Source organism: Hemitrygon akajei, chromosome 12 (assembly GCF_048418815.1).
Source record: "Hemitrygon akajei chromosome 12, sHemAka1.3, whole genome shotgun sequence".
Taxonomy (NCBI): Eukaryota; Metazoa; Chordata; class Chondrichthyes; order Myliobatiformes; family Dasyatidae; genus Hemitrygon; species Hemitrygon akajei.
Window position 1 is genome coordinate 14655328 of NC_133135.1, and position 18507 is coordinate 14673834.

The 18507-nt window shown below is 41.7% G+C and overlaps 1 protein-coding gene across 4 annotated transcripts in view; it reads left to right on the forward strand.

Annotated features, from left to right (window-relative positions):
- LOC140736728 (calcium-activated chloride channel regulator 1-like) overlaps positions 1–18507 on the forward strand; it is a 75687-nt gene that overhangs the window by 36056 nt on the left and 21124 nt on the right. For 3 of the 4 annotated variants that reach the window (XM_073062601.1, XM_073062603.1, XM_073062602.1), the window contains 3 exons: positions 13050–13271; positions 16091–16312; positions 16394–16571. In XM_073062601.1, coding sequence (XP_072918702.1) covers positions 13050–13271; positions 16091–16312; positions 16394–16571 — 622 coding nt within the window. The remainder of the gene's footprint in view (positions 1–13049; positions 13272–16090; positions 16313–16393; positions 16572–18507) is intronic. The other variant, XM_073062604.1, reaches the window with a different exon arrangement.

Consider the following 18507-nt stretch of genomic DNA (forward strand, 5'->3'; position numbering starts at 1 on the left):
AAACTGCACTCAAAGAAAAATGGAGAAATAACTAATGTGCAGAAGGTATCAAATTGTACAGTTGTAAAACAGAAGAAAAAATTAAATAAACAAATTACATAAGGGATATTTAAATCCTCTTTAGTGACAGGAGAGGTACCAAAGTTTCAAAGTTTCAGAGGGCATTTATTATTTTAATATATAAATAATACAACCTTGAGATTTGTCTGCATACAGGCAGTTGTAATGCAAGGAACCCAAAATAACCCAATTAATAAAAATAAGACTAATTCCCAGTGTGCAGAGAAAAAGAGAAAAAAACCCCACAAAACAGATTGTATAAACAGTAGAAGTGAGCAGCAACAACAGCGTTCTAAACCAAATTGATTCCTTAGATCCAAATACCCAAAGCAGCCATATAAACACCGTGGCTACCAGAGCAGGCAATAGGATAGGAATTCTGTGGTGCGTAACTCACTTCCTGACTCCCTGAAGCCTGTCCACCATCTGCAAGGCTTGGGTCAGGAATGGAATACTCACCACTCTCCTGGATGAGCGTGTCTCCATCAATACTCAAGAAGTTTGACACCATTCAGTACACGGCAGTCAACTTGATTGGTACTTCTTCCACAAGCATCCAATCCCTCCACCATTGAGCAGTTACAGCAGTATGTACAATCTACAAGATGCTCTGCACCAACACACCAAAGTTCCTCAGGCAGCAACTTCCAGACCTACAACCACTACCATCGAGAAAGACGAGAACAGCAAATACCTGGGAACACCACCTCTTGGAAATCCCCCTCCAAGTCACTCACCATTCTGAGTTGGAAGCATATCACCGTTCCTTCATTGCCGCTGGGTCAAAATCATGGAATTCCCTCCCTAACAGCACTGTGGGTGTACCTACACCTCAGAGATTTCAGTGGTTCAAGAAGGCAGATCATCAACATCTTCTCAAGGGCAACTAGGAATGGGCAATAAATGTTGGCTTAAGTGGCGATGCCCACGTCCCATAAATGAATAAATAAATAAGAAGCCTGGAGTAGGCTCAAAACCTTGGCATTCAGCTCATCATGTTAACAGGGCAAATCCCCACAAAGTTCGCAGACAGGAAGCACAGCATCTGGGGGCAGTCTCACAGCCTTAGCATTGCAGAGAGAGAAGCTCTCAGCCTATCTGTGCCGGCATTTAAATTGTCCGAACCTCGCACTGGGATCCAGACCCCGCTGCTGGTGAATTGCTCTGGGTCTAAATTTCACTGCCGAAGGAAGCATTCTCAACCTCTCCAAATTGACTCAGCACCCAGAATGATCCAGCCACACCTGGCTCTCAACACCCTGCCCTTCCAGTCTATAAGGGTTGACATTTAGATTGTCCAAACAGCAGATTGTGCCCTTGTATTAGGATCCAGGCCACAGCACAGCAAATCACTCTGGGCCTTGAACATGCTGCCCATCAATTTGCTTTGGACCTGGATTTCGCTGCCGAAAAACCCATTCTCAATCTCTCTGATTCAGCTCGGTGTTCCACCGAGTGTTCCACCCTCGTATACTGGTTAGTTGGTTGGGCATCGGAACTCCTGTCCTATTTTCTCCTCTCCGAATCATTCACTCCAACCAGCCAGCTCCAACTCCAAGTGTGTTGATTTTGTAATGCAACAGCAGGGCACATCCCACAAATTTACTTTGCTCATTTCTTCATTGTTTGTGGTGAGACTTTATCACAACTTACTTAAAAAAGAGTGTTATTTATGATGGCTTCACTTGAATTTATTTGCTCTCAGGCTCCAAGTGAGCTTTCGCATGTCTTTGGTAGCACTGAGGATTGGAGAATAACTAATGATCCACTGTTCATGCGGCCTCAAGACCTAAACTTGGAAATTATGGGCCAGTGAGTCTGACATCAATGTGGGAAAGTTATTGGAAGGTATTCCAAAGGAAGTTATATAAGTACTTAGGTAGACATGGACTGATTAAGGATATTCAGCATGGCTTTGTGTGTGGGAGGTCACAAGATCACAAGACAAAGGAGCAGAAGTAGGCCATTTGGCCCATCGAGTCTGCTCCATCATTCCACCCTGAGCTAAACTGTTCTCCCATCTAGTTCCAATTTCCGACTTCTTCCCCATATCCCTTGATACCCTAACTAATTAGATACCTATCAATCTTCTCCTTAAAAATCCTCAATGATTGGGCCTCCACAGCTGTATGTGGCAACGAATTCCATAAATCCACGACCCTCTGGCTAAAAAAGTTTCTCCTCATTTCTATTTTAAATGGGTACCGTCTAATTCTAAGACTGTAGCCTCTTGTCCTGGACTCACCTACCAAGGGAATCAGCCTTTCCACATCTACTCTGTCCAACCTTTTCAACATTTGAAATGTTTCCATGAGATCCACTCTCATTCTTCTATACTCTAATGAAAACAGTCTAAGAGCCGACGAACACACCTCATACGTTAGCCCCTGTATTCCAGGAATCATCCTTGTAAATCTTCTCTGAACTCTCTCCAACATCAGTACATCCCTTCTAAGATAGGGGGCCCAAAACTGCACACAGTATTCCAAATGAGGTCTCACCAGTGCCCCATAGAGCCTCATCAATACTTCCTTACTTTTATACACTATTCCTCTTGAAATGAATGCCAACATAGCATTCGCTTTCCTTACTGCAAACCCAACCTTGTGGTTAACCTCTAGGGATCCTGCACGAGGACCCCCAAGTCCCTTTGCACTTCCAATTTTTGAATTTTCTCCCCATCTAAATAATAATCTGCCTGATTATTTCTTCTTCCAAAATGTACATCTGTACATTTCTCAACATTGTATCTCATCTGCCATTTCTTTGCCCACTCTCCTTAACTGACCAAGTCTCTCTGCAACCTTTCCATTTCTTCAACACTTCCTGCTCCTCCACCTATCTTGCTGTCATTTGCAAACTTAGCCACAAAACCATTTAATCCATAATGTAAATCATCCATATACAGTATAAAAAGAAGCAGCCCCAACACCGACCCCTGTGGAACACCACCAGTAACCAGCAACCAACCAGAATGAGATCCCTTTATTCCCATCTTTTGCTTTCTGCCTATCACCCATTCCAATATCTTTCCTGTAATTCCATGGGCTCTCATCTTATTAAGCAGCCTCTTATGTGGCTCCTTATAGAAGGCCTTTTGAAAATCCAAATACACAACAGCCACAGCCTCTCCCTTGTCAATTTTATTTGTGATTACCTCAAAAAATTCCAATAGGTTGGTGAGGCAGGATCCTCTCTTCATGAAACCATGTTGGCTTGGGCCTATCTTGTCATGTACCTTGAGGTATTTCATAACCTCGTCCTTGAGGATTGACTCCAATAACTTTCCAATTACTTATGTCAGACTAATAGGTCTGTAATTTTCTTTTTGCTGCCTCCCTCCTTTCTTAAACAGTGGAACTATATTTGTGACCTTCCAGTCCTCCGGAACCATGCCAGAGTCTATTGATTCCTGGAAGATCATTTCCAATGCCTCCACAATCTCCAAAGCCACCTTCTTCAGAACCCGTGGATGCACCTCATCTGGCCCGGAAGACTTATTTATCCTTAGTCCACTTAGCTTCCCAAGCACTTTCTCTCTAGTAATTTTGACCGTACCTACTTCTATTCCCTGATACCTCTGGCTATCAGATATGTTGTTAATGTCTTCCACTGTGAAGACTGATGTAAAATACTAATTTAGTTCCTCTGCCACCTCTTTGTTACCCATTATAATTCTTCCAGCATCATTTTCAATCAGTCCTATATTTACCCTTGTCACTCTTTCACTTTTCATATATTTAAGAAAACTCTTAGTATCCTTTTTCATGTTAATTGCCAACTTCCTTTCATAATTCATCTTTTCTTTCCTAATGACTTTCTTAGTTTCCTCCTGTAAGTTTTTAAAAAGTCATCCAGTCCTCAGTTTTCCCAGTAATTTTTGCTTCCTTGTACACCGTCTCCTTTGCTTTTATTTTAGCCTTAACCTCTCTCGTTAGCCACATTTGTGCCATTTTTCCATTCATGATTTTCTTTTCTCTTGGAATATATTTTTCCTGCACTTTCTTTATTTCTTGTAGGAATTTCATCCAATTCTGCTCTACTGTCCCTCCATCTAGCTTACTTTTCCAATCAACTTGGGCCAGTTCCTCTCTCATACCTCTGTAATTTCCTTTGTTCCACTGGATGTTTAAGCAACATTATAGAGTTATCCAAGGAAGATTCCAGGAAGGCAGATGAAGGCATGGAAGTGGATATTGCCTACATGGAGTTTGGCAAGGCATTTGACAAGGTCCCACATGGCAGATTGGTCAAGAAGGTTCAGTAGCTCAGCATTCAAAATGAGGTAGAAAATTGGATTAGACATTGGCTTTGAGGGAGAAGCCAGACTGTGGCAGTAGATAGTTGCCTCTCTGATTGGAGACCTGTGACTAGTGGTGTGCCACAGGTATCAGTGCAGGGTCCGTTGTTGCTTGTCATCTACAGTATATCAAACAATCGGATGGATAATGTTGTTAACTGGGTCAGAAAATTTGCAAACAACACCAATATTGGGGGTGTGGTGGACAGTGAGGAAGGCTAACACGGCTTGCAGAGGGATCTGGATCAGCTGGGAAAATGGGCTGAAAAATAGCTGATGGAATTTAATACCGACAAGTGCAAGGTGTTGCTCTTCAGAAGGACCAACTAGGTTGGTCTTGCACAGTGAATGGTACGGCACTGAGGCTTTTTGATCTGGGAATACAGGGTTGGTGAAAGTGGCACAACAAGCAGATAGGGTCATAAAGAAAACTTTCGGCACATTGGCCTTCATAAATCAATGTACTGAGTACAGAAGGTGGGATGTTATGTTGAAGTTGTGTAAGATATTGGTGAGGCCTAATTTGGAGTATTGTATGCATTTTGGATCAGCTACCTACAGGAGAGATGTAAATAAGTTTGAAAGAGTACAAAGAAAATTTACAAGGATGTTGTCATGTCTGAAGGAAAGATTGAATAGGTTAGGACTTTATTGCTTTGAACATAAAAGATTGAGAGGGGATTTGATAGATGTATTCAAAATTATAGGGGGTATAGATTGAGTAAATGCAAGCAGGTTTTTCATTGAGGTTGGGTGGGACTACAACCCAAGGTCATGGGTTAAGAGTGAAAGGTGAAAGTTTAAGGGGGACATTTGGATAGGTACATGGATATTGTTGTGACTTTAGCTAACCCATTTGTTGCTGGGTGGTGAGGAGCTGACTTGAAATGTCTGATGCCATTTTTCTTCATGAACAATCAGAATTCATCTGACATGTATTGTGGTTTGTTGTCACTTGAATTCAAGGGGGACCAATATCCTGGCAGGTCAGTTTGCAAAGGCTCTTGGGGAGAATTTAAACTAGAATTTCTGGGGATGGGAATCAAACTGAAGAAACGGAGGAAAGGGCTGTTGCCTCACAAATAGAGAAAGCTTGGAGACAATGCGAGAGAGAGGATAGGCAGGTGATAGAGAAGGGATGCGCTCAGACCAATGGTTTGAGATTTGTCTATTTTAATGCAAGAAGCATCATGAACAAAAGTGGACGAGCTTAGAGTGTGGATCAGTACTTGGAGCTATGATGTTGTGGCCATTACAAAGACTTGGATGGCTCAGGGGCAGGAATGTAAAGTGCCAGGCTATAGATGTTTCAGAAAGGACAGGGAGAGAAGCAAAAGAAGTGGGGGCATGGCACTGCTGATCAGAGATAGTGTCATGGCTGCCGAAAAGGCGGAAGTCATGGAGGGACTGTTTACTGAGTCTCTGTGGGTGGAAGTTAGAAACAGGAAGGGTTCAATGACACTACTGGGTATTTTTTATAGACCACCCAATTGTAACAGGGACACTGAGGAGCAGATAGGGAGACAGATTCTGGAAAGGTGTAATAATAACAGGGCTGTCATGGTGGGAGATTTTAATTTCCCAAATATTGATTGGCACCTTCTTAGAGCAAGGAGTTTAGATGGGGTGGAGTTGGTTAGGTGTGTTCAAGTTGGTTTCTTGACACAATATGTAGATAAGCCTACAAATGGAGAGGCTGTACTTGATCTGGTCAGGTGTCAGGTATCTCAGTAGGAGAGCATTTTGGAGATAGCAATCACAATTCTATCTCCTTTACCATAGCATTAGAGAGGGATAGGAACAGACAAGTTAGGAAAGTGTTTCATTGGAGTAAAGGGAAATATGAGGCTATCAGGCAGGAACTATCAAACATAAATTGGGAACAGATATTCTCAGGGAAATGTATGGCAGAAATGTGACAAATGTTCAGCAGATATTTGCGTGGCATTCTGCATGGGTATGTTCCAATGAGACAGGGAAAGGATGGTAGGGTACAGGAACCGTGGTATACAAAGGCTATTGAAAATCGAGACAAGAGGAAAAGAAAAGCTTACGAAAGGTTCAAAAAACTAGGTAATGATAGAGATCTAGAAGATTATAAGACTAGCAGGAAGGAGTTTAAGAATGAAATTAGGAGATCCAGAAGGGGCCATGAGAAGGCCTTGGTGAGAAGGATTAAGGAAAGCCCCAGGGCATTCTAGAAATATGTGAAGAGAAAGAAGATAAAACGTGAGCGAATAGACCCAATCAAGTGTGACAGTGGAAAAGTGTGTATGGAACCAGAGGAGATAGCAGATGTACTTAATGAATACTTTTCTTCAGTGTTCACAAGGGAAAAAGATCTTGGCAATTGTAGAGATGACTTATGTTGGATTGAAAAGATTAAGCATATAGATATTAAGAAAGAGGATGCACTGAAGCTTTTGGAAAGCGTCAAGTAGGATAAGTCTCCAGGACCAGATGAGATGTACCCCAGGCTACTGTGGGAGACGAGGGAGGTGGTTGCTCAGCCTCTGGCAATGGTCTTTGCATTATCAATGGGATGGGAGAGGTTCCAGAGGATTGGAGGGTTGTAGATGTTGTTCCCTTATTCAAGAAAGAGAGTCGAGATAGCCCAGGAAATTATAGACCAGTGAGTCTTACTTCAGTGGTTGTTAACTTGATGGAAAGGATCCTGAGAGACAGGATTTATAAACATTTGGAGAGGCATAATATGATTAGGAATAGTCAGAATGGCTTTGTCAAAGGCAGGTCGTACCTTCCAAGCCTGATTGAAGTTTTTGAGGATGTGACTGAACACATTGATGAGGGTCGAGCAGTATATGTACGGTATATAGATTTCAGCAAGGCATTTGATAAGGTACCCCATGCAAGGCTTATTGAGAAAGTAAGGAGGCATGGGATCCAAGGGGACCTTGCTGATGAGGACTGGCCCATGGATATAAGACCAAAAGACATAGGAGCAAAATGAGGCCATCTCGCCCATCAAGTCTGCTCCATCATTTAATCATGGCTGATACTTTTTTTTAAACTTCTCCTCCACCCCAGTTCCCAGGCTTCTCCCTGCAACCTTTGATGCCATGTCCAATCAAAAACCTATCAATCCCTGCCTTAAATACACCCAACAACCAGGCCTCCACAGCTGCATGTGGCAACAAATTCTACAAATTCAGCACCCTTTGGCTAAAGAAATTTCTCCGCATCTCTGTTTTTCAAAGGGTGCCCTTTTATCCTAAGGCTGTGCCCTCTTGTCCAAGATTCTCCCACCATGGGAAATATCCTTTCCACATCTACTCTATCTAGGCCTTTCTTTATTTGAAAGGTTTCTCTGAGATTCCCCCTTTGTCCTTCTGAATTCCAGTAAGTACAGACCCAGAACCATCAAATGTTCCTCATATGATAACCCTTTTGTTCTTGGAATCAATCCTTGTGAACCTCCTCTGGACCCTTTCCAATGCCAGCACATCTTTTCTAAGATGAGGGGCCCAAAACTGTTCACAATACTCAAGGTGCGGCCTCACCAATCCCTTGTAAAGCCTCAGCATCCTCTCCTTGCTGTTGTATTCTAGACCTCTTGCAAAGAATGCTAACATGGCATTTGCCTTCCTCACCACTGACTCCACCTGCAAGTTATCCTTCAGGGTGTTCTGCACAAGGACTCCCAAGTCACTTTGCATCTCAGATTCCTGGATTTTCTCCCCATTTAGAGAATAGTCTGCAGATTTATTTCTACTACCAAAGTGTATGACCATGCATTTTCTAACATTGTATTTTATTTAGCACATTCTTACCCATTCTCCTAAACTGACTAAGTCCTTCTGCATCCTACCTGTTTCCTCAACACTACCTGCTCCTCCACCAGTCTTTGTATCATCTTCAAACTTGACAACAAAGCCATCTATTTTATCATCTAAATCATTGACATACAGCATAAAAAGAAGTGGTCCCAACACCAACCCCTGGAGAACACCATTAGTCACTGGCAGCCAACCAGAATAGGATCTTTTTATTCCCACTTGCTGCCTTCTACTGATCAGCCAATGCTCTAACCATCTTAGTAACTTTCCTGTAATACCATGGGCTCTTAACTTGGTAAGCAGTCTCAAGTGTGGCACCTTGACAAAGGCCTTCTGAAAGTCCCTATATGAAACATCCACTACATCCTCTTTATCTATCCTACTTGTAATCTCCTCAAAGAATTCCAACAGGTTTGTCAGGCAGGATTTTCTCTGAAGGAAACCATGCTGACTTTGTACTATCTTGTCCTGTGTCCCCAAGTACTCCATCACTTCATCCTTAACAATTGACTCCAACATCTTCTCAACCACTGAGGTCAGCCTAACTGGTCTATCATTTCCTTTCTGTTGCCTTCCTCCTTTCTTAAAGAGTGGAGTAATGTTTGCAATTTTCCAGTTCTCTGGCACCATGCCAGAGTCCAATGATTTTTAAAAGATCATTTCCAGTACCACCACAATCCTAACACTACCTCTTTCTGAACCCTGGGGTGCAGTTCCTCTGGTCTGGGTGACTTACTTACTTTTAGGTCTTTCAGCTTTTTGAGTACCATCTCCCTTGTAATAGTAACTGCACCACTCTTCCTTCGCACACTACAACATCAGGCACATTGCTAGTATCTTTTACAGACTGATGCAAAATACTTATTTAGTTCATCTGCCATCTCCTTGTCCCTTGTTATTATTTCACCTGCCTCATTTTCTAGCAGTCCTATGTCCAGTTTAATCTCTCTTTTGTTTTTTACATACTTGTAAAAACTTTTTCTTTCCACCTTGATATTAGCCTGCTTTCATATTTAGTTTTTTTCCTGCTAATGATTTTTTTAGTTGCTCTCTGTAGGTTTTTAAAAGATACCCAATCATCTATCTTCCCACTAAATTTTGCTTTGTTGTATACTCTTTCTTTTGATTTTACAATAGCTTGACTTCCTTTGTCAGCCACGGTTGTACTATTTTACTATTTGAGGATTTCTTCATTTTTGGAATAGACATGTCCTGCACCTTTCTCATTTTTCCCACAAACCGATGTCATCGCTGCTCTTCTAACATCCCTGCCAGCAGCTCCTTCCAATTGACTTTAGCCAGCTCCTCTCTCATACCAATGTAATTTCCCTTACTCCACTGAAATACTGCTGCATCAGACTTTACTTTCTCCCTATCAAATTTCAAGTTCAACACAATCATATTGTGATCACTGGTTCCCAAGAGTTCTTTTACCTTAAGCTCCCTAATCACCTCCAGTTCATTACATAACACCCAATCCAGTACAGTATAGCTGACCCCCTAGTAGGTTCAACAACAAACTGCTCTAAAAAGCTATCCCTTCGGCATTCAACAAACTCACTCTCTTGAGATCCATAACCAACCGAATTTTCCCAAGTTTCTTGTTGTAACTTGTGATCCACCTCCCAACCACTGTTGGGAGGCCTGTATATAAATGCCATCACCGTCCTATTACCCTTGCAGTTCTTTAACTCAACCCACAAGGATTCAACATCTTCCGATCCTATGATACATTTTTCAACTAATTTGATGCCATTCTTTACCAGTAGAGCCATAGCACCCTATCTGCCTTCAATATAACATGTAACTTTGGACATTCAGCTCCCTACTACAACCATCCTTCAGCCACACTTCAGTGATGGCCACAACATCATACTTGACAATCTGTAATATTGCAACAAGATCACCCACCTTATTTCCTATACTAAGTGTATTTAGATACAAAATCTTGAGTACCATATTTGCTATCCTTTCTGAATCTGCATTCCAATGATTTGGTGCTCAGCCTGTTGGCTGTAACTAAGTCCCATCACCTGCCTGTCCTTCCTGACAATCTGACTGCAGGCTGTCTTTATTTTTTTTTACCATTCATCATATCCCTTCACACTGGTTCCCACCCCCTGCCAAATTAGTTTAAATTCTCCCCATCAGCTCTTTTAAATCTGCCCATGAGAATATTGAACCCCTCAGGTTCAGGTGCAACCCCTCACTTTTGAACAGGTCATACCTCCCCCAGAAGAGATCCCAATTATCCAAGAATCTGAAGCCCTGACCCTAGCAGCAGCTTCTCACCCAACGTTTATCTGCCAAATCATCTGTTTCTACCCTTACTGGTTCTCAGCCATACATTTATCTGTCAAATCATCTGGTTTCTACCTCCGCTGATATCTGGTTTCCTCCTCTTCTTGTCAATAATCAGCTCTTTGGTTTTGCTGACATGAATGAGAGGTTGTTGTGCACCTCTATTCATTCAAAATTCCACTATTCTGATTCATCACCACCTTTGATTCGGTCAACAACAGTGGCTAAACTTAAATATGGGATTGGAGCTGTACTTAGCCTCTCAGTCATAAGCATAAAGTGCTAAGCACAGACCCTGTTGGTGCACCAGTGCTCACATTGACTGTGGAGCTGATGCTGCTACCAATCCAAATGAACTGGGGTCTGCAAGTGAGGAAATCGAGGATTCAGTTACAGAAGGGGGTATTTAAGTTGGAGGGAAATGGGTTCTTGATTAATCAGACCATGAAAGATATGGGGATAAATCAGGAGAATAGTACTGAGGAGGGAAATGGATCAGCCATGATGAAATGGCAGGGTAGCCTCAATGGGCTGAATGGCCTAATTCTGCTCCTATTAGGCATTGGCTTTGTGGGAGGAGCCAGAGTGCGGTAATAGATGGTTCCTCTCTGAAATGAAGTCTGTAGTTAATGTAGTGCCGCAGGGATTGGCACTGGGTACATTGTTGTTTGTGATCTTCATCAATGATCTGGATGATTATACGGTTAACCAGATCAGCAAATTTGCAGATGACACTAACATTGCAGGTGTTGCAGCCAGTGAGGAAGACTATCATGGCTTGCAGCAGGATCTGGACCAGTTGGGACAATGAACTGAAAAATGGCAGATGGAATTTAATACAGACATGCACAAGATGTTGCACTTCGATAGGACCAACCAAGGTGGGTCTTACACAGTCAATGGTAGTGCACTGAGGAGTGTGGTAGAACAAAGGGATCTGAGAATATAGGTCCATAATTCATTGAAAGTGGTGTCACAGGTTCTAGGTTTCATTAAAAAATCATATGGCACATTGGCATTCATGAATCCAAGTATTGAGTATAGCAGATGGGAAGTTATGTTGAAGCTGTATCAGATATTGGTGAGGCCTAATTTTGAGTAATGCATGCAGTTTTGGTCACCGACCTCCAGGAAAGATGTAAATAATGTTGAAAGAGTACAGAGAATTTTTAAAAGGATGTTGACAAGGATCAAGACCTAAGTAAAAGGAAAGAATGAATACATTTAGATGTTATTGCTTGGAACATAGAAGATGGAGAGATGATTTAATGCAGGTTTACAAATTTATGAGGGTTACAGATAGGGTAATGCAAGCAGACATTTTTCACTGACGTGCGGTGGGACTACAACCAGAGGTCATGACTTAAGTGTGAAAGGTGAGAAAGTTAAGGCAATGAGGGAAAACTTATTCACACAGAGGGTCATGAGAGTGTGCATCAGTGGTGCATTGGGATTTCAATGTTTAAGCAAAGTTTGGATAGGTACATTGGATCATGTGGTGGAATATGGTCCCAATGCACATCAATGGGAGTAGGCAGTTTAAATGGTTTCATCATGGATTAGATGGGCCAAGTAGCCTGTTTCTCTGCTATACTTTTCTCTGACTCTATGACTCTAAAGTGAACACAAAATGCATGGAGATCATCTGGGAGTGAGATCCTTTTGTCACACATGCCATTTGCTTTAACTTTATAGAAGTTGATAGCATTCAAACCCTTCCACATCTGTTGAGCATCCTCTGATTCAGGTTCGGTCTGGAATTGCCACTTCGCATGTGAGATGACTTTCTGGAGATTGTTCCTGATCTTCTTGTATCCATGATGGAGCTGGCTGACTCCATAACCCTCTGCAGTTTTCTCCAATCCTATGCATTGGTATCTTCATATCAGATGGTGATACAAACAGTTGGAAATTTGTCAGCATCGATGACCTTAACCTTGTTGCTGATGATTGTACATTGTTCAATGTGACTCTACTCTCAGCCATCAAAGCACTCCTGAATGATGTCCAGGCATGGACTACCAATCAACATTTCAAATTGAGCAGGGTAGGTCAGAATCCTTAACACAAGCATCCATTTTATCCCAAGAGAATATTCCCTAACTCATAATCCTGAACATTTTGGGAAGTCTGATAGGACCATTAGATTGGAAGACATTGCAGCAGAATGAGGTCATTTGGCCCATTGACTGTGCTCTGCCATTTAATCGTGGCTCTTTGTTTTTCCCTCTCAACCCCATCTCCTGCCTTCTCCCTATAACCTTTGACACCTTAAATATCTATCAAACTCCACTTTAAATACACCATGTTAGACACGTAAAAAGAGATTTAAATAGAATATGGTTCAGATGGGGGCAAATGGGTTTATTGTAAAAGGGCAAAAAGCTGCATGGACATGTTAGGTCAAAGGGCATATTTTTGTCTTTGACCAAGTGACCTGTTGTTTGTGGTGTTGATTGAAAGATAAATATCAGGTATAAACTGGGAATAATCCCCTTACTACTCTTTGATAGCTCTCAGAGATCAGTTGTAACCTTCAGGTGAGGACCTCCTTCTGGCTGCTCATCTATTTAACACATTTTTTTTTCTAGGCAGCTGAATTCTGCACTGACAAGACCCACAACAGGGAAGCACCCAACATGCAGAATAGAATGTGCAATGGCAGGAGCACTTGGGATGTGATCAGCCATTCGGAAGAATTTAGAAGCATTTCTTCACCCTACACTGGTTCAACCATCCCAACATTCACATTTCTACAGGCCAAAGACCGTGTACTTTGCTTAGTCCTTGATGTATCAGGAAGCATGAGTCAGGTAAGGTCTTTAAAGCTATTATTAATGCTTTTTGAGATGGTGATTTAGATGCATATCATATTTTTTTTACTGAGTTAAGTATTGTATGTAAATAGTTTTGCTACAACAAGTGTATGGGACATTGGAAAAAAGTTGAATTTCCCCATGGGGATGAATAAAGTATCTATCTATCTATCTATCTATCTTTTATGATAAGGCCACTCAATGCAATGTGTAGAAAGGGTAACAAGAGAATGACATTGTAAATGCATTCTGATATTCATTGTTGAACATTGCTGATTTTTGTTGCATGTTGTGGCCTGACCACTACACCACAGCAAATTCCTCAAACATGTCAATTATATGGTAAATAAAGTTGATCTTTGATTCTTGATTTTTGATCATTGAAGAGAGGTCATGGTGTGGGAGCTCTACAATATCTTGTTTACAACATTTCACTTTCATTTACTGCATATGAGTAGAAACAAACATATGGAGACTATTTGGTTCAAATTTTTGCAAAATGTTTAAATGGGTTTAACATTCCTGTTGGACTAAGAGACAACATTCACTTAGTGATGGGGTGAGATTTTGGCTGATGTGTGTAAATGATCACAGGCAGCTTTCCCATCTTTTTACTTGAGCCGATGTTACTTCTTTCTTTCCTTTATTTCTTCCAATCTAAATTGATTAATACCACTCAGAACGTAGGACCATCCCTTGGACTCAGATGGTCAGTGATGGTTTATAATCCAATGGGTAGACAATGGTAGAATAGCATTGTGGATATGAAGGCAATCTAATTTTTAGCTGTAACACCCTGGGAAAGGTTTCATAGCTAACGTAACGGTACTTCTGTGGAGTCAGTGTTTGGGTTATGGTTAGAGATATTGCAGGCTTTGAAATGTGAGCCATCCAATGAAGGGAGTGTGTTGTCGTGTTGTGTGCCTGACACCGCAGTGAGCTGGGTCTTGTGTTTGGTGGGAGGTGAAGGGAGAAGACATTGGAGAGAAGAGGTCATAGGACTCAACCCAGAGTGGGGCCATGATCCAGTGAAGCCTGGGGAGATCGAAGGAAGATCAGCGAAGGAGAAACCGTGAACTCCAACGTGCACGTTAGACTGTTCCACTAAAATGGGCTCTTTTCTTTTTTATTGCTTTTTCTTTTCCAACCCTTTAGGCAGATTAAGAATTATAAAGCTAAATTGTTTAATTGTATGTGGTGTACTGTCTGCTATTTTGTGGTACTTATTCGTAACAGAGTAATAAATCACACTGCATCCACACAAACAGGGGGTTTCAGGGAGGGCTCACACTTCAATCTCACAAGTTTGGTGGAGCCAGAGATTGTCTTCCCTAGACTTACGCAGTCGACGGAACCAGAGTGTTTCATTGCTAACCAGCCATGAATAATGCAGAGACTCAAAACAATTAGATTCTTAGGACAGTGTGGCCATCTTTATTATGCTGAGGACACTTCTTTAGACATTCCAAACAGCTACACGTTGTATGTGAATTTACCCACAAACAAGAGAAAATATGCATATGCTGGAAATCCAAGCAACACACACAAAATGCTGGAGGAACTGAGCAGGCCAGGTAGCATCTATGGAAAAGAGTACAGTTGACGATTTGGGCCGAGACCCTTTCTTATCACAAACTGAATTTACCCAACCTGATCCCTCAACCAGAAGCTGGGAATACTTGGATAAAATGGACAACTTTCTGTGTTTGCTTGTCAGACCTTCAGTGTATAATGGTGCAGAGATCACCAGGTACTGTCAGTAGGTCAAAGTGCCGGGTTTGGTGAACAGCAAGAGCAAGTGAGGTTGGTGAGCAGCAATGGGCTAAGGCAAGGTAGGATTTTGCCTTTTTCCTCAACTCTGCTGGTCCACTGCAAGGGTAGTGCTGGCAGTCAGTGGAATGTCATGTTCCTGAGATCATGGAAAAGGACAATTTCTGCAGCATTTTTATCAGCTGTAGCTCCTCTCAGACCATATGGATGGTTGGAGCAACATTAGGATCAGTGAGGAGAGTACAGGAGGCAAGGAGTGTTTAGATAGCATTTCATGGATGTGGTCAGACCAAAAGTTAAGCCAAAGTTTGTGCTTGATACTCACTTTCTAGGGACCAATGGACTTACTGATAACCTCTGTTTCTAGGACAGAAGCCTGACCTTGCCAAGGGAGACTTGTGTTAACTAAGTTAAACTTCAAACCAATATTCCTTGTTCACTCTCACGTCATAAACAAGAGAACGAGGTTTGCATTGGAGCACAGTTTAACCCAAAGAAACAATGTGTTGCTCCTAGTGTTCACTTAATGTACATACAGTCTATGCATATAAGCTAATTGAGTATATGCAGAAAATATTCAACAGTCTGTTTTATTGGATTACTTTTATGTTTAAATTTATTATGTTTTTATGCTGCATCAAATCCAGAGTAACAGTCATTTTGTTCTATTTTATGCTTGTTTATTAAAGAATGATAATCAACAACCTTGAATTGAATTGCATTGGACAATTTATGAAAATCACAATAAGCTGATCCAGTTTTAGTTGTAGACAGCAGTAGGAACCTTGAAAACAGCACCGAATGAACATTCCACACTCTGGGGATGTTGACCTCTACTTTACCAAATAGGTAAATGTGCTGGTCACTTGCTCATCCAGTAATGTGGGGCTGAATTGCAACAACAGCTTGATTCCAGCAGAATGGTCACAGCTTCATGGTTTACATATAAAGGCAGTGATATTCAGTTGTATCCAGCACTGTCTAGTCCATTAAATGGGGCTGAGATTAATCTTACATCATACTTTGTGCTTTATGTTGGTGAACAGGAAAATCGCATTGGCAGGCTTCGACAAGCTGCTGTGATATTCTTGTGGCACATCAAGTTGGAATCACAAGTTGGAATTGTCACTTTTAACTCTGGTGCAAGCATTAAAGCATATTTAAAAAAGATTGTAAATGCTGATGTGAGGAAGGAACTTATAAAGTTGCTACCAACAACAACTGGAGGGGGAACGAATATCTGTGCGGGGGTTCGATCTGGCTTTCAGGTAGGTCTGGAAAACTTCATTAACACATTCCTTTCAGGGATTACATTTTACTCAACTTGTTGGCAACTCGTTGTCTTGCAGGTACTTCGTGGTGATGATGAAGATACAAATGGTGATGAAATTATTCTGCTTACGGATGGAGAGGACAACAGTATTAACAGTTGTTTCACAGAGGTGGAACAAAGTAGAGCCATGATCCACACAATTGCATTAGGGCCAAGTGCAGCCAAGGATCTAGACCAGCTCTCAGCAAAGACAGGTAACCAGCAACAAGTAGCCAGATAGTAAGCAACAGGATAAACTGTGTGAGAACATATTTGGAGATGGGGCAGAGATTCACCAGGGGTGGAGATCTTCACCAGTGAGGAGGGATGACACAATTGTAGTAATACATTCAATTTATAGACTCTGTTCCTTTTGTACTAAAGGTGAATGACTCATTTTAAGAATAAGGATTTTATTTCTCCCATGTCCATCAAAACATTGAAACATGCAAGTAAATGCATTATTTGCATTAATTTCCAACACAGTCTGAGTGGTGAAAAGGTTGACCGAACATCGTGGGCCAAAGGGCATGAACTGTTGTGTGTTCTATGTTCTGGCAGCAACCTGCAAGAATTGCCAAAACATAGCAAACCACAATTTATTAACCCGAACTTGTACGTCTTTGGAAAATAGGAGGAAACTGGAACACCTGGAGGAAGCCCACGTAGTCACAAGAAGGAAGTTCTAAGCCCTTACAGACTGTGGTGAGAACTGAGCTCCAATCATACAGCTGACACTGTACCGGGTTGCCTTTCTAATGACCTGCTGCACTTGTCTGCTAACTTTTGGTGATTCCTACACAAGACCACAGAAGTCCCATTGTCCCTTCATCAAAGTTATGAACCTAATCAAAATAACTGATGACCACCAACTGATCCTTGGCAGACTCTCTAGTTATGTCTCTCTAGCTTAAAAGACCCCTTTATTCCAACCTTTTGTCTTCTATGCAGTAAAGAATCTTCATCCATGGCAGCACACTTACCCAAAAAGTCTTGTTAAATCCACACATCTGTATAGAAGAGAATGATAGACATTGTCACCACCACAGTTGAAATAAAGCTTAATCTATTTAGTAGATCTTTTCAACTTTTTCTACATGAAGGTGACTAGTATTCTTCTGGGCAGGTTTGCTCAAGCTGTTGTGATGGGTTTAAACTAGTTTTACAGTGAGTGGAGATGGCATAGTGATAGATCAGAGGATGAAGAGATTGGTAAAAAGGTAAATGCAGTGTGTAGCGAGATTGGGAGGCAGTGGATAGAGCATAATTGCAGTTTGTTGGATGGGTTGAAATGTGTCTATTTTAATGCAGGAAGACTGAGGACATGGGTGACGAACTTAGAGAATGCGTCAGTATATCGAACTATGAGGTTGTGGCCATTAGAGAAAGGTGGCTGTCATAAAGGCTGGAATGGCTAATGGATATTCTGGGGTTTTAGTCTTTCAGACCGACAGTGAGGGAGGTAACAGAGATGGCATTGCTAATTAGTGATAGTTTCACAGTGGCAGAAAGCAATGTCGTTGTGGAAGGATAGTCTACTGAGTCAGTATGGGTGCAAATCAGAAACAAGAATGGAGCGATTGGGAGTATTCTACAGACCCCCCAATAGCAGCAGATACCAAGGATTTTGGAAAGGTGCAAAGATAACAGGGCTGTTGTCATGGGTGTCTTCACCTTCCCCCCGTTGATTGGCTCCTCTGAAGTGTAACACATTTTGATGAGGCAGGATTTGTTTGGTGTGTCCAGGACAGATTGTTAGCACAATATGTGGACAAGCTGACTGGAGGATAGACCATAGTGGACCTGGTACTTGGTAGTGAACCTGGTCAGGTGACAGATCTTTTGGTGGGCAAGCATTTTGGAGGAGCGATGACAACTTTCTGACGTTACATAGTCGTGGATAGGATAGGAGCATGGGAATGTACTTACTTGGGGAGGGAAAATTTTGATCCTAATAGGCAGAATCTTGGGAGTAGAAAATAGGAAAAGATTTACTCAGGGAAATGCACAACAGAAATGCGGAGTTTGCTTTTCTAATTTATTTATTGAGATATAGCACAGAATAGGTCCTTACTGCCCTTTGAGCTGCGCCACCCACAAGTCCCCCTATTTAATCCTAGCCTAATCACAGGATAATTTACAATGGCTAAT